The sequence below is a fragment of the Lepidochelys kempii genome, chromosome 7 (genome assembly GCF_965140265.1).
Source record: "Lepidochelys kempii isolate rLepKem1 chromosome 7, rLepKem1.hap2, whole genome shotgun sequence".
NCBI lineage: Eukaryota > Metazoa > Chordata > Testudines > Cheloniidae > Lepidochelys > Lepidochelys kempii.
The window spans coordinates 12,172,040-12,185,856 of record NC_133262.1 but is presented as its reverse complement, the minus strand read 5'-3'; the positions used below and the strand labels follow the sequence as shown (position 1 = coordinate 12,185,856).

At 39.4% G+C, this 13,817-nt stretch overlaps 1 protein-coding gene across 5 annotated transcripts in view; it reads left to right on the top strand.

Annotated features, from left to right (window-relative positions):
* Positions 1-13,817, top strand: part of CNTN3 (contactin 3) — a 264,229-nt gene that overhangs the window by 172,356 nt on the left and 78,056 nt on the right. For all 5 annotated transcript variants that reach the window (XM_073351137.1, XM_073351139.1, XM_073351135.1 and 2 more), the window contains 3 exons: positions 11,599-11,802; positions 12,142-12,244; positions 13,173-13,357. In XM_073351137.1, coding sequence (XP_073207238.1) covers positions 11,599-11,802; positions 12,142-12,244; positions 13,173-13,357 — 492 coding nt within the window. The remainder of the gene's footprint in view (positions 1-11,598; positions 11,803-12,141; positions 12,245-13,172; positions 13,358-13,817) is intronic.

The window sequence follows — 13,817 nt, the reverse complement described above, 5'->3', positions numbered from 1 at the left end:
CACAAGTACTCCTTTTCTTTTTGCGAATACAGACTAACACGGCTGTTACTCTGAAACCTGTGTACAATGGGTACATTAAACTCTACATATATGGCCCTTTTTGGAGAATTGCCACATGCATACTTGTCATACAGTGTTTTCAAGCTGATATGCAGACAAGTTGGTTGTCACCCCTCCAGGCCTTCAAACAATTTTCACACATCTTTCGGAAGGTTGCATGAGAGAGTCTGACAATGTGTCAGTGGAACCAGCTGTGGCTTTAATAGGATTTTCAGCTGAATTAAAACTATTTTGAAGTTACATATAACTATGCTTTACATATCCAGTCTATGGTAGTTGGGTCTACAGCTGTAATGACTACAGGAAGTGTGCAGGAATTTGCACTGTATTTTACATCAATAATATACTGTCAGCTTTTCCTGAGTCCAGTAACTAAAAATATAAAGGCAGAGCATAGAATCATGGACATGTAAGATTTGGAGGGAACTTGATAGGTCATCTAGCCCAGTACTTTACACTGGGGCAGGGCTAAATATTATCTAGAATAGTGCTACTCAAAGTGGTGGTCCATGGACCGGTGCCGGTCCGCGAGCCATCGGCTGCTGGTCTGCGCACACATTGTGGAAAAAAATTACCGGTCCCCCACATCAGATAGCTTGAGAAGCACTGATCTAGAACATTCCTGACAGGTGTTTGTCTAACCTGTTTTTAGAAATCTCCAATGACTGAGATTCCACAATCTCGGTAGGTAATTTGTTTCTTCTGAGCTCTCCATTCCAGTTGCAGTTGCTGGTTTATATGGAAAATCTGACTCCTGCTGTTTCTCCACTTAACACTGTGATTATGCTGCAGTTAGCATCAGAAAAACATCTGCCAAAATGTAAAAGACAGATGGGTGCATCTGTAGACAGGAAAACGTGTCAGGTCTGACCTGATTTTTCTGTGGATTTTAGCTTGCTTTCTAATAAATAGTGAAATCTACTATTCCCTGAGGATTGACTGTTTCTTTACTGTGCATTGTGTCTTCCAAATGCCTGTTACAATTCATCTTGTACTGCATCAAGGATATGTGGGGGTTGCACCTCACACATCCTTAATCCATCATGAGTCTTTCTCCATACGGTCTTGAAAACACATTGTTGTGATACGAAAACAGTGGAGGCACGTGGAATAAAAACACAGATGTTGGAAGGGAAATAAAACCTCATGCCAGTCTGCACCTGCAAGGCAGGGGGAGGGATGGAGTAGAGTGGCAAATTATCCCACATCTGTCTACTCTGGGGTTTCTTGTATCTTCCTCTAAAGCATCTGTTACTGGGCACAAGATGAGTCTGATCCATGGTAATTCCTATGTTGATGTTAGATAAAGAAACCAACCAGAGACAGCTTTTTAAATTTTTTATTTAATAATTTATTTAATTTTTGTCTGGGTACATTCTCATATGGAAAAGCTGGCTATGTACCAGATGGAAAAGTCATGGCTAGAATAGTCTATTGAAAGTGCTTTGAAGAGAGCAGAGGAAAATTAGGTGAGTTGTGCTAAATTCAGGTGCCTCATTTTAGTTCTCTTTGTGGATTAAATACACAATTAGGTAAAAAGAAAAGGAGTACTTGTGGCACCTTAGAGACTAACAAATTTATTTGAGCATAAGCTTCCGTGAGCTACAGCTCACTTCATCAGATGCATCCATTGTGTGTAAAGTTATAAGATTTTACTGTATAATATTACTGAGACATTCCAAGTTTAGAAAAACAGGCACAAACCAGTCCCTCGAAGACAAAAGACAAACTAATGCATCAGCCAGGTGTCAACAAAATCAAATGGGCTCTAACCCGTTTAAGTGGCCATTCTTTGGCAGGAAAAAGGGTGTGGGCAAGAAATTTACATCTTGGCAAAGAAGCAGCTGGAAGTTCCTGTCTCCCCAGACTTTCTGTCTCCTGAATCCTGGAGATGATTATTAAAGAAGAAGGAAAGGATGAAAATGAGGAACAGAGGCCCAAAATCATCTTTCCCTTCATCTCTACTCATGGCATCAACAACTCAAAGGAAGCATCATTAGACTGGGGATAGATCCCTGGCTGAAAAGTTTGTAGCCAGTAAGACTGCTAAAGCATGTGGCAAGAGAAACCATTTCTTTGAATTCACTTAGCTTGTTAAATTAGGTAGTAGTTTGCATTTTACCTCTTATTTATTTGTAACCAATTCTGTCTTTTAAGGCTCATTACTTGTAATCACTTAAAAATCAATCTTTCTGTAGTTAATACATTTGTTTTATTGTTTTATCTAAACCAGTGTGTGTTTGGATTAAGAATTTGGCAAACTTCATTTGAGATAACAAGGTTTGTGCTTATCATTTTCTATTAATGAAATGACAGACTTTATATGAGCTTGTATTGTCCAGGAGGGTGCTGGGCAGTACAAGATGCACATTTCCGGAGGAAGGTCTGGGACTGAGAGTCTGCTGGTGTTACCCTGCAATGTAATTCATAAATGACTGATTATAGCACTCATAAAATATAACTGAGAATAATTTACATGCTGGAGGCTATGTGTGAGCAGACCAGCAGTGGTTGCTCTCATAGCAAAGCAATGTAAGAGGCACCCAAGGTTGGTGAAATGAGGGAGCACAGCTGTCCATCGGTCCAGATTGTACCCTGGGGAATGTCACAGCCTTAAAACACTGACCTGGAAATTCAGTCACTTCCTCAGCTTGCTTTCTTAGTAGTCTGAGCCCAGCTTAGTGTAGGGTTGGCACTTGGAACTCAGAACCTGACTATACACAGTAGATCAAAGCTAGCTCGGGTTGGCAGACATGAGCTGCTCTAATCTCACTTCCTTATTGCTGTATAGACATACCCATCACTTAAGTGCTTTTGAAAATTGTACTCTTAAATTCCTAAGTGACCAAAAATGACAGTGCTAGACTAGAAATATTAGGGTGATTAAGACTATTTTATCTTTAAATTCTCTAGACTGTACAAATTTAAACTTGGAAGCTTTGTAATTGAACTATTATGTGTATGCCATGCCTAGCACAGAGGGGCTTGATCCCAGATGGGGCGTCTCGATGCTATTGTAATATGAATAATAATAAAATAGGGATAAATAATGCTGAAAATTTGACTGAAGTAATCATACTTGGAGAAAAACTGTGGAAATAAGCCACGATCTAAACAAATAAAAATTAAAAATTGAGTAGTAGCTATAATTCTCTGTGCCTTATGCCCCTTGTGGGCTCAAGAAAGAAAAAACGGTATGGTTGAAAACAGAGGATTGGATCTCTTAGGAAACCTAAAAAAGGATGCATTACTTTAATTTATAATAGAAAAATCAACTGAAGAAATATAATGGACAGGAAAGAAGAGATTTTATGTCACTACAGGTACAGTAAGAGCAGCAAAAGGCAAGCCGAGTAAATGTAATAAGTCACAGAACAAGTTGTTTCATATGAATTTATTGGGGAAAAAATAGAGTTTTGTTAGGTTGTGTGAATATAAATGAAATATTGGCTATGGGGTGCTGGGAAAAGGAACGTTGTACTTCATTTTTAAAAGAATCAATGAAAATTGCTGTTGAAAGGGCAGTTAGGGTTTATTCATAGTATGTCTATATGTCTGATCAGACTGGGATATACTGGACCTGACTGTTGTCCTCTGTCGCAGGAGTAATTATTGACTTGACTGAAGTTACTCCTGCTTTATGCCAGGGTAATGAGAGCCGAATCAAGCCTCTGCTTTTTACACCAAATATCCAAATCCTTAATTTTTGCTTTGGTGTCTTTTTTCTAGAGAAAAAATACAACAGATGCATTAAAGCAAAGTCAACAGAAAACAGTTTCACAGAAGAATCTGTGTTATAATTTACTTTAAACAACATTTCTTTTAAGGATAGTATGTAGGTGGCTGTGTTTAGTATCTTGAGCTGCTGAAGAGAAACACTCACATCTGAAGAGACTCTTCAGAATGATTTTACGTCATACTAATTATCTAACTTCTGCAGCTTTCAGTATAAAACAAGCTATACTGTGATAATAAAGTTAGAGTAAACTCATTGCTTTAACAAAATGAATACTTATGCACCTACCCTTTATTAAATAGAAATTTCCCCACATTAGACATTATTCCCTCCCTATTGTGAAAAATGTTAGTATTTAACAGGGCTGAAATCAATAGGGCTGTATGGAAATAAGATTCTGAAGGAATTACTCTATAGAAAGTGTGTCACTGTTTGTTTTTATCAGTTTTATTAATCCTGCTATAGAATTCTATAGCAATTATATAATTCTTCATAAAATTCTATAGGGTGCTTTTGAAAAATAATTGCAGAACTCTCACTGTTTTATCTCATCCTATAGGACTTTTGCATACACTCTTGAACACTGGGTAAATTGAAGAGTCTGATCTACAGTCTGTGTCTCTTGCCCATCTCCAGCATTAAACTATATAAGCAAAGGAACATGAGAGTTTTCTCTGCTGTTTTAAATAAGGATTGGAAGGCAATACACCCAAGACTCTCAGTAAGAAAGGGAGGCTGTAGCAGATTGGTGAAGAGAGAGAAAGGGAAAAAGGGAAGAAAATAATTCAAACCAGAGACAGAAGGAAGGGGAAAGGTGAAAAAATGGAATGAGGATAAAAAGGCAAAGCAAAAAGGGGAGATGGCAGCTCAAGCAGAGTGAGGAATGAAGAGATCAAATAGATAAAGGGACAAACCGTTTGATTTTATTTGTTTTATTTTGCTCTCCTGTTGTAAAATCAGAACTCGTTTGGTTTATTTAATTTTAATTTTTTTAAGCATATTGGTATACAAACTGGTGCAACCCTTTGGCTTCTGGAAAGGTGCGGATGGCCTCCGTTCAGCATACTTTTGGGACCCCTCTTTAGTCCTTTTGGGGGTACCTTAGGTGTAGCTGAGGCAGCTTCACCTTAGGAGCGTTGCATTTCACTTCCAAAGTTCACATTATGCCGAGCTCGAACCCAACAGGAAGATTGCCAGTGTGAAAATATGTAAGTGTCAGAACAGGTTTAAAGAGCCACAGTATCCGAAAGGGAATAAATATCATGAAAGTTCAGCCACTCACGTACAGTGAATGTCTCTTTGTCTTAGAAAGCAGCAGTCTGGGCGCAGTGCTGCCATGCTTACTCACACTGTGTGGTAGGTTTCAGAGTAGCAGCCGTGTTAGTCTGTATTCGCAAAAAGAAAAGTAGGACTTGTGGCACCTTAGAGACTAACAAATTTATTTGAGCATAAGCTTTCATGAGCTACAGCTCACTTAATCGGATGCATAAAGTGGAAAGTACAGTGAGAAGATTTTATATATACACACAGACCATGAAAAAATATACATTGTAAGGAGAGTGATCACTTAAGATGACCTATTACCAGAAGTAGAGTGGGGTGGGAGGAGAGAGAACCTTTTGAAGTGATAATCAAGGTGGGCCATTTCCAGCACATTTCCAGGAGTTAACAAAAACGTCTGAGGAACAGTGGGGGAGGAGGGAGGAATAAACAAGGGGAAATAGTTTCACTTAGTATAATGACTCAACCACTCCCAGTCTCTATTCAAGCCTAAGTTAATAGTATCCAATTTGCAAATTAATTCCAATTCAGCAGTCTCTCCTTGGAGTCTGTTTTCGAAATTTTTTTGTTGAAGGATAGTCACTTTGAGATCAGAAATCGAGTGACCAGCGAGATTGAAGTGTTCTCCGACTGGTTTATGAATGTTATAATTCTTGACATCTGATTTGTGTCCATTGATTCTTTTACGTAGAGACTGTCCAGTTTGCCCAATGTACATGGCAGAGGGGCATTGCTGGCACATGATGGCATATATCACATTGGTAGATGTGCAGGTGAACGAGCCTCTGATAGTGTGGCTGATGTGATTAGGCCCTATGATGGTGTCCCCTGAATAGATATGTGGGCACAGTTGGCAAAGGGCTTTGTGCAAGGATAGGTTCCTGGGTTACTGGTTCTGTTATGTGGTGTGTGGTTGCTGGTGAGTATTTGCTTCAGGCTGGGGGGCTGTCTGTAGGCAAGGACTGGCCTGTCTCCCAAGATTTGTGAGAGTGATGGGTCGTTTTTCAGGATAGGTTGTAGATCCTTGATAATGCGTTGGAGAGGTGTTAGTTGGGGGCTGAAGGTGACAGCTAGTGGTGTTCTGTTATTTTCTTTGTTAGGCCTGTCCTGTAGTGGGTGACTTCTGGGTACTCCTCTGGCTCTATCAATTTGTTTCTTCACTTCCACAGGTGGGTATTGTAGTTGTAAGAATGCTTGATAGAGATCTTGTAGGTGTCTGTCTCTGTCTGAGGGGTTGGAGCAAATGTGGTTGTATCGTAGAGCTTGGCTGTAGACAATGGATCGTGTGGTGTGTCCTGGGTGAAAGCTGGAGGCATGTAGGTAGGAATAGCGGACAGTAGGTTTCCGGTATAGGGTGGTGTTTATGTGACCATCGCTTATTAGTACTGTAGTGTCCAGGAAGTGGATCTGTTGTGTGGACTGGTCCAGGCTGAGGTTGATGGTGGGATGGAAATTGTTGAAAACATGGTAGAATTCCTCAAGGGCTTCTTTTCTATGGGTCCAGATGATGAAGATGTCATCAATCATCAAGTAGAGTAGGGGCATTAGGGGACGAGAGCTGAGGAAGCATTGTTCTAAGTCAGCCATAAAAATGTTGGCATACTGTGGGGCCATGCGGGTACCCATAGCAGTGCCGCTGATTTGAAGATATACATTGTCCCCAAATGTGAAATAGTTATGGGTGAGGACAAAGTCACAAAGTTCAGCAACCAGGTTTGCCGTGACATTATCGGGGATACTGTTCCTGATGGCTTGTAGTCCATCTTTGTGTGGAATGTTGGTGTAGAGGGCTTCTACATCCATAGTGGCCAGGATGGTGTTTTCAGGAAGATCACCGATGGATTGTAGTTTCCTCAGGAAGTCAGTGGTGTCTCAGAGATAGCTGGGAGTGCTGGTAGCGTAGGGCCTGAGGAGGGAGTCTACATAGCCAGACAATCCTGCTGTCAGGGTGCCAATGCCTCAGATGATGGGGCATCCAGGATTTCCAGGTTTATGGATCTTGGGTAGCAGATAGAATACCCCAGGTCGGGGTTCTAGGGGTGTGTCTGTGCGGATTTGTTGTTGTGCTTTTTCAGGGAGTTTCTTGAGCAGATGGTGTAGTTTCTTTTGATAACCCTCAGTGGGATCAGAGGGTAATGGCTTGTAGAAAGTGGTGTTGGAGAGCTACCTTAGCAGCCTCTTGTTCATATTTCAACCTATTCATGATGATGACAGCACCTCCTTTGTCAGCCTTTTTGATTATGATGTCACAGTTGTTTCTGAGGCTGTGGATGGCATTGAGTTCCGCATGGCTGAGGTTATGGGGCAAGTGATGCTGCTTTTCCACAATTTCAGCCCGTGCACGTCGGCGGAAGCACTCTATGTAGAAGTCCAGTCTGCTGTTTCGACCTTCAGGAGGAGTCCACCTAGAATCCTTCTTTTTGTAGTGTTGGTAGGGAGGCCTCTGTGGATTAGTATGTTGTTCAGAGGTATTTTGGAAATATTCCTTGAGTCGGAGACGTCGAAAAATAGGATTCTAGGTCACCACAGAACTGTATGATGTTCGTGGGGGTGGAGGGGCAGAAGGAGAGGCCCCGAGATAGGACCGATGCTTCTGCTGGGTTAAGAGTACAGTTGGATAGATTAACAATATTGCTGGGTGGGTTGAGGGAACCATTGCTGTGGCGTGTAGTGGTTTAGAGAGTTGAGTGTCCTTTTTCTTTTGTAGAGAAGCAAAGTGGTAGCTGAGCAGGCACAGAGTGAGGCACTCCACAACAGTGGGTTTAATCTCGTCCCCTTGTTCCACAAGATAAGGTGGGGGATGCATGGGCTAATTTCTAATATTTTGCACTCTCTTTGTAGTTGCGTTCCCTGCTATACCTCCTCCGCCCCACTCTGGTCTCCTGACCTATCGTGTAAGGTGCACTCATTTTATATGCCTAATGGACACAGGTTACCCTTCTTCCCCACTTCTCATAAATTTTGATACATGATATTGTATCATGTAACAATTGCTAAATATACAGAGGGGGACGTTTTCAGAGGCGCTCAGTGTTGACCTAACTCTGGTCTCTTTGAAGTCAATGTTAAAGTTCCCATTGCCTAAATCTGGGAGCAGAACTAGGCTCTTTTAGGTAAGTTTGAGCCCATATATATATTTTAAGGTTGGTAGGGACCATTGTCACTAGCAAGTCTGATCTCCTGCATGACACAGATCATAGAATTTTGCCCAGTATATTCTTGCATCAATCTCAGTTAGCTGCCCTCCTCACTTAATCAAAATTCCTTTTTAAATCAGTGGGACTGTTGCTTCACCGTGCTCTTTTGAATCGGGCTTTCAATCCTTCTCTACAAAGAAAAGTTGTATTATTTATACTGATGTATTATATACATATGATTATATCAGTATTGTAGGCCGATCTATAGATTATGTATTACTTATATTGATTACTTAAGAATTCACAGTAATCACACTGAGGTTTGACAGATTCTTGTCCCAAGATCAGGCCCAGTGTAATTAAAACTATTAAAACTAAAAAAAATGTTCAGTTGGGAACCCTGACATGCACAATTGCAACACTCACACTTTAAGAACACTTCTGTATTTACAGTAGTTTGTTAATACATTTAACAAAGTTACAAACACTCTAACCCAGAAAGATATTTAGAGATCATACAGCCTGTACATCTGAACATCCATCTACAAAGTGCATGGGCCTCAAGCCTTATGCTAACTGCTGAAGCCAGTGTCTGACAGGATCCAGGCTAAAGTTCTAAATGCCCCATGGGCTACAGTATAACTGTTCCGTGAGGGGACACTTACGCTAGAATAAGTGTCCACACGAGGTGGGGGGCAGGGATTATACTGGTATAAATAGTCTGGTTTAAATTCACGATTAAAATGTTTCTGTTTAGGTGAGGGATTATCGTCATATAAAGAGACATACTAAATGTTCATTAGGTTTCATGGGTATATTCTTTCAGTAATGAATGCCTCCTAATATAACAAAAGCCTAACACTTGAAAACAACATTCAGGCTCAATAGAAAGCAAAAAGTCTTGCTGTTAACATTGTCTATGACTTTGCTAATGGAGGGAGTTTAAATTTTAATAAAAGAAAATTAAACATAATTAGGAAATACGTCCCATTTTGATGTCTGCTTTGTGTTACTTAGTACATAAATATTTTATAATTTGCTTTATTCCAACTTTTGCCATACATATCATCTCCAATGTTGTGACATTGTTCTTCTGATTCCCTGTTCTCTTGGAACTCGTTGGAATTTAGTTCTACAAATTATGTTAAATTCGCATTCTCTCTTTTGATAGCTGCATTGAAATGATCACTACGTGCACAGCTGTGGATTTCTAATTAGCTGCGTGCAGAGAGGTACAATCTCTATTTGCAAAGGCAGGGCAAGTGCTATAAGGTATTTTAATACCAGGGTAGGTCAATCACATTATAATTAGCTCTAATTAGCACTCACAGAAGCTGTAACTTTTTAAAAAAGCTTTCAGCCAGGTGACACTCAGGTGAAAAATTGTTTGCTGCCTGCAAAACAATTAAAAATAATTAATTTCAATTCTGATTCTGAGGCATATGACTAAAAGGCAAGTACATTAGCTTGCCGAGGAAATGTGTTTTGCAAAGTAAAATTTAATACACAGAGCAGAATGTTCTCTAAAAGTGGTGATCAGTAAACCAATTACATTGTAATTGTAATGTTTGTCAAATTTAGTCCTGAGCTTTTGTTTAATGTTTAAATTGCAATTGTGCTTTAAAGTGACTGTGAAACTGGCATTATGAGATTCCAGGTCAAATTTGCTCACTTTGCTATAAAGCATATCCATCTATTTTATAACTGCCAGCCCAGCAAACTTTTTGTCTGGCTATTGGACAGATGTGTATTTTCCTTCAGCTGAGGTAAATGGACATAGCTCCTTTGACTTCCATGGAACTATGCCAGTTTACATGACTTAAGGATCTGACCCATATTCTGAATGATTAGTATTTACCTTTTCAGCTAAGGCTTGTGTCATTCTTGCTATTTGCACCTCCTTCCATTCACCCCAGGTCATTAGAAAACAAAGAGTTATAGGGCAGGACATTGCACTTAAATCATTTGTTTTCCTTTCATCTTTTTCCTCCTCCTTTATTTATGTGTAGATATTTGTTTCTTTCCAAAATCTGGCAGTTCAGTGAGAGATTACAGATTGCACATTAACACAACCAGGCATATTCCTGTCTTTGCTGTCTGCTCCTCATTCATATAGTACACAAAATTCCATAGGGTAAAAGTTAGGAGACCATATTGCATGATTAAGTACAATAAAGCTGCCAATCTAGAAAGAGACCATTTGAAAAGTTGATTTTTAAAAAAAATAATTGATGGAAACATTAAATAATTTGGGGATGATGCTGCACTAGAATTATAGTGCTCTGGAAGTGTCTATGTCTACACTACCCACCGGATTGGCGGACAGCGATCGATCCAGCGGGGATCGATTTATCTCGTCTAATCTAGACACGATAAGTCGACCCCTGAGCGCTCTCTCGTCGACTCCTGTCCTCCACTGGCGTGAGAGGCGCAGGCGGAGTCAACGGGGGAGCAGCAGCAAAGTCGACTCACCGCGGTGAAGACACCACGGTAAGTTGATCTAAGTACGTCGACTTCAGCTATGTTATTCACGTAGCTGAAGTTGTGTAACTTAGATCGATCCCTCCCACCACCTCAGTGTAGACCAGGGCTTAAGAATAAACATCTATTAATAAATGACAAACAAACTACATTTAAAATATGTAAAACCACAAAAACAATGGAAATTGACTTGTAAGTCTTATCCAACCCTGAAGTTCAGAGGAGCAGTTCTAAAATACTGTTCTTTATAAATCTGTGGTCATCTAGGACTTCACAGGTGTTACTATTCTGCACACCCGGGAAACTTTTCAGTGACAGTGAAGATAGAACTTGCACCCTCCTGCTACAAAAGCACAAATCCCGATCACTTCAGAATCTGTTAGCTTGTAATTATAGGTAATTATAGCTAGGGCTTCTGACACACTGGTGAGCAATTCTGATTCCATCCCCCACGCACACACATGCAAACACATATATATTAATAGGTTTTCTATTCTCTTACTCTCTCTGCAAGTGTGTGTACCCCTGGTATTCAGAATTCATCAAAAGCTAAGGAAGAAATATTGTGTGGGCCACTAGTTAAAGTACTGACTCCATATCATCGTCACTACAGTGTAAAGTAGGATACCACACCACATATGTGAAGCAGTGGATATAAGGTTTCCTGCCTGTGACTGTTTGGGAGCTGTGGAAGGTGATGGGGTAGGGAAATACTGGTGTATTTCTATATAAGTTTTCCCAGGTAAAATGGCCAATCCCTCCTGATTGAGGCATAACTAACTACACCCAGATACCAGTATTTGCGAGAATATTGTACCTGCCAGTATGAAGCCCACTTCTTGTGCTTTCAGGCAGACTGTGTGTATTATATTCATATTTCTTTTTTTTTTCCACACAAATTAGAACTGTCATTTGCTTGGATCTTCAATAAATATCCATCGTTTGTACAAGAGGACAGTCGTCGATTTGTGTCTCAAGAGACTGGGCATCTCTACATAGCTAAAGTGGAGCCATCAGATGTAGGAAATTACACCTGTGTTGGGACCAGCACTGTAACAAACACCAGAGTTCTCAGTTCACCAACCCCTCTAGTGCTACGCACAGATGGTATGACTTCAATCTGAAACTGTATGTTGATTAAAACTGCTATCTACATACACATAGTATCTGGACCATGCATTTTTGTCATATGTAATCTTCCATGCATATCAAGAATAGTAGTTTCTAATCAAAAGAATCGTGCTGACTATGAACTACTCTACTGTACACTTAAAATTATTTGTCTCATAGGAAGAAAATCCTGAGGCCCACGCATTTTTTTTAAAACAGTGTGCATTTGATCAGAAGAGATGGATAGTTTGAACCTAACTTGCTGTAATGCTAAAGAAAAAGGCAGAGCTATACAAATAAAAACTACTGATCTTTTGTCCTTCTCATAATTAACAGGTGTTATGGGTGAATATGAACCCAAAATAGAAGTTCAGTTTCCTGAGACACTTCCTGCAGCTAAAGGTTCAACAGTGAAACTGGAATGTTTTGCCCTAGGAAAGTAAGTTCTTATATACTTTATTATACTTAAAAACATGTATTTAGGCAACATAGCAATTTAAATATGACTTCAAGTTACCTTGAATAAAATCAATATGATGTTATATTAAATTTATTCAAACCATCCGTGGCATGCCAACACACACACATAGAATTCTCATTGTACTGTTAACTGATGCTGTCATAATACTTCTTTTCTTTGACTTCGTAAATATCCATAAAAACAGTTTCTTACCACGTCATCATGGTTCTTTCCTCTTATCCAAACTTAATCCCTTCTGCTCTTCACAAATGGTTTGAGAACCAGTCTTAATTTATGCAAATGTATTTGCCAATTATTCTGTGGGTAATTTGATGAGAGCTTTGCCAAGTATTCATTAATTAGAGTGTGAGATTGGCAACCTAAATCACATAATACTGCTTGTGCTTATTGAATAGGTGACTGAAACTTTTAAAATCAGAGAATTAATGAACAGCAATAGAAGAATGCAAATTTCAAAAGTGCTGAGCCTTATCCTATCTCTCTTCCCATGGAAGTCAATCATAAAACTGCCTTTGACTTCAGTGGGAAACCAACGCTACGATTTTTTGAAAATCCTATTCTAAAGTATTTCTGGAATGAAAGTACTGGGATTTGTAGAAAGTTTTACAAACACTGAACAGTCATCCAAATTATTGTGAATAATGGACAATTTGCCAACACAAATAATAGTGAACCAAACACAATGCATAGATTTGCAAATCAGTTTCTTCAGTATTCCACCATCTCTAATATATGTTGTATATTAGATAAAAATTGACTACAAACCTTTTTTTCTTTAGTCAGTTTTGAGGTTATTTTAATTTCATATTATGTATATAATGTTGTCAAATGAGTGTGTTTAAGCAAACTTTTTAAAAGTAACTAATCCCATAAATTTCTTTTTTAGCCCGGTGCCTCAGATAAACTGGAGAAGAACTGATGGCCTGCCATTTCCAAGTAAAGTAAAGTTGAGGAAATTCAGTGGCATGATTGAAATTCCAAATTTCCAGCAGGAGGATGCAGGCCTCTATGAGTGCATTACTGAAAACTCAAGAGGGAAAAACATTGCAAGAGGACGTCTCACCTATTATGGTAGGAAGCTTTCCTCCTCACAAAATAAGAGTGCAATTTACATAGGATAGACTATTGATATGTGATTTAATACAGTACCATAGAATTCCTGCAGTTAAAAATCAGGTGCCATCTAATTGCTACCTGAGAAGGAGAGAATCCCCACATCCCGTTCTGAAGTTTTTTGCTTAAACAGGCTTTATTCCAAGACAAACAGTCTTTAAAGCTTCAAAAATAGGAAATGAGGGTTTTCTCCTGCTAAGAACAGTTCATGTTCAGAGCACTCCTGGAAGTGGTATGTGTAGGAACTACATTGAATAAATTGCCTGTTGCAACAGAATAGTTAGTTACCTAAAACTCTGATTTTTTTTTTGATACTGTCATCGATGCATAGGTCGAAGCTTTCCAGTGGCCATAATAGTTTTGCAGACTACATGTGGAAGCCATACTTCCATTTAAATAAATAAGCAGATTTTTGAGG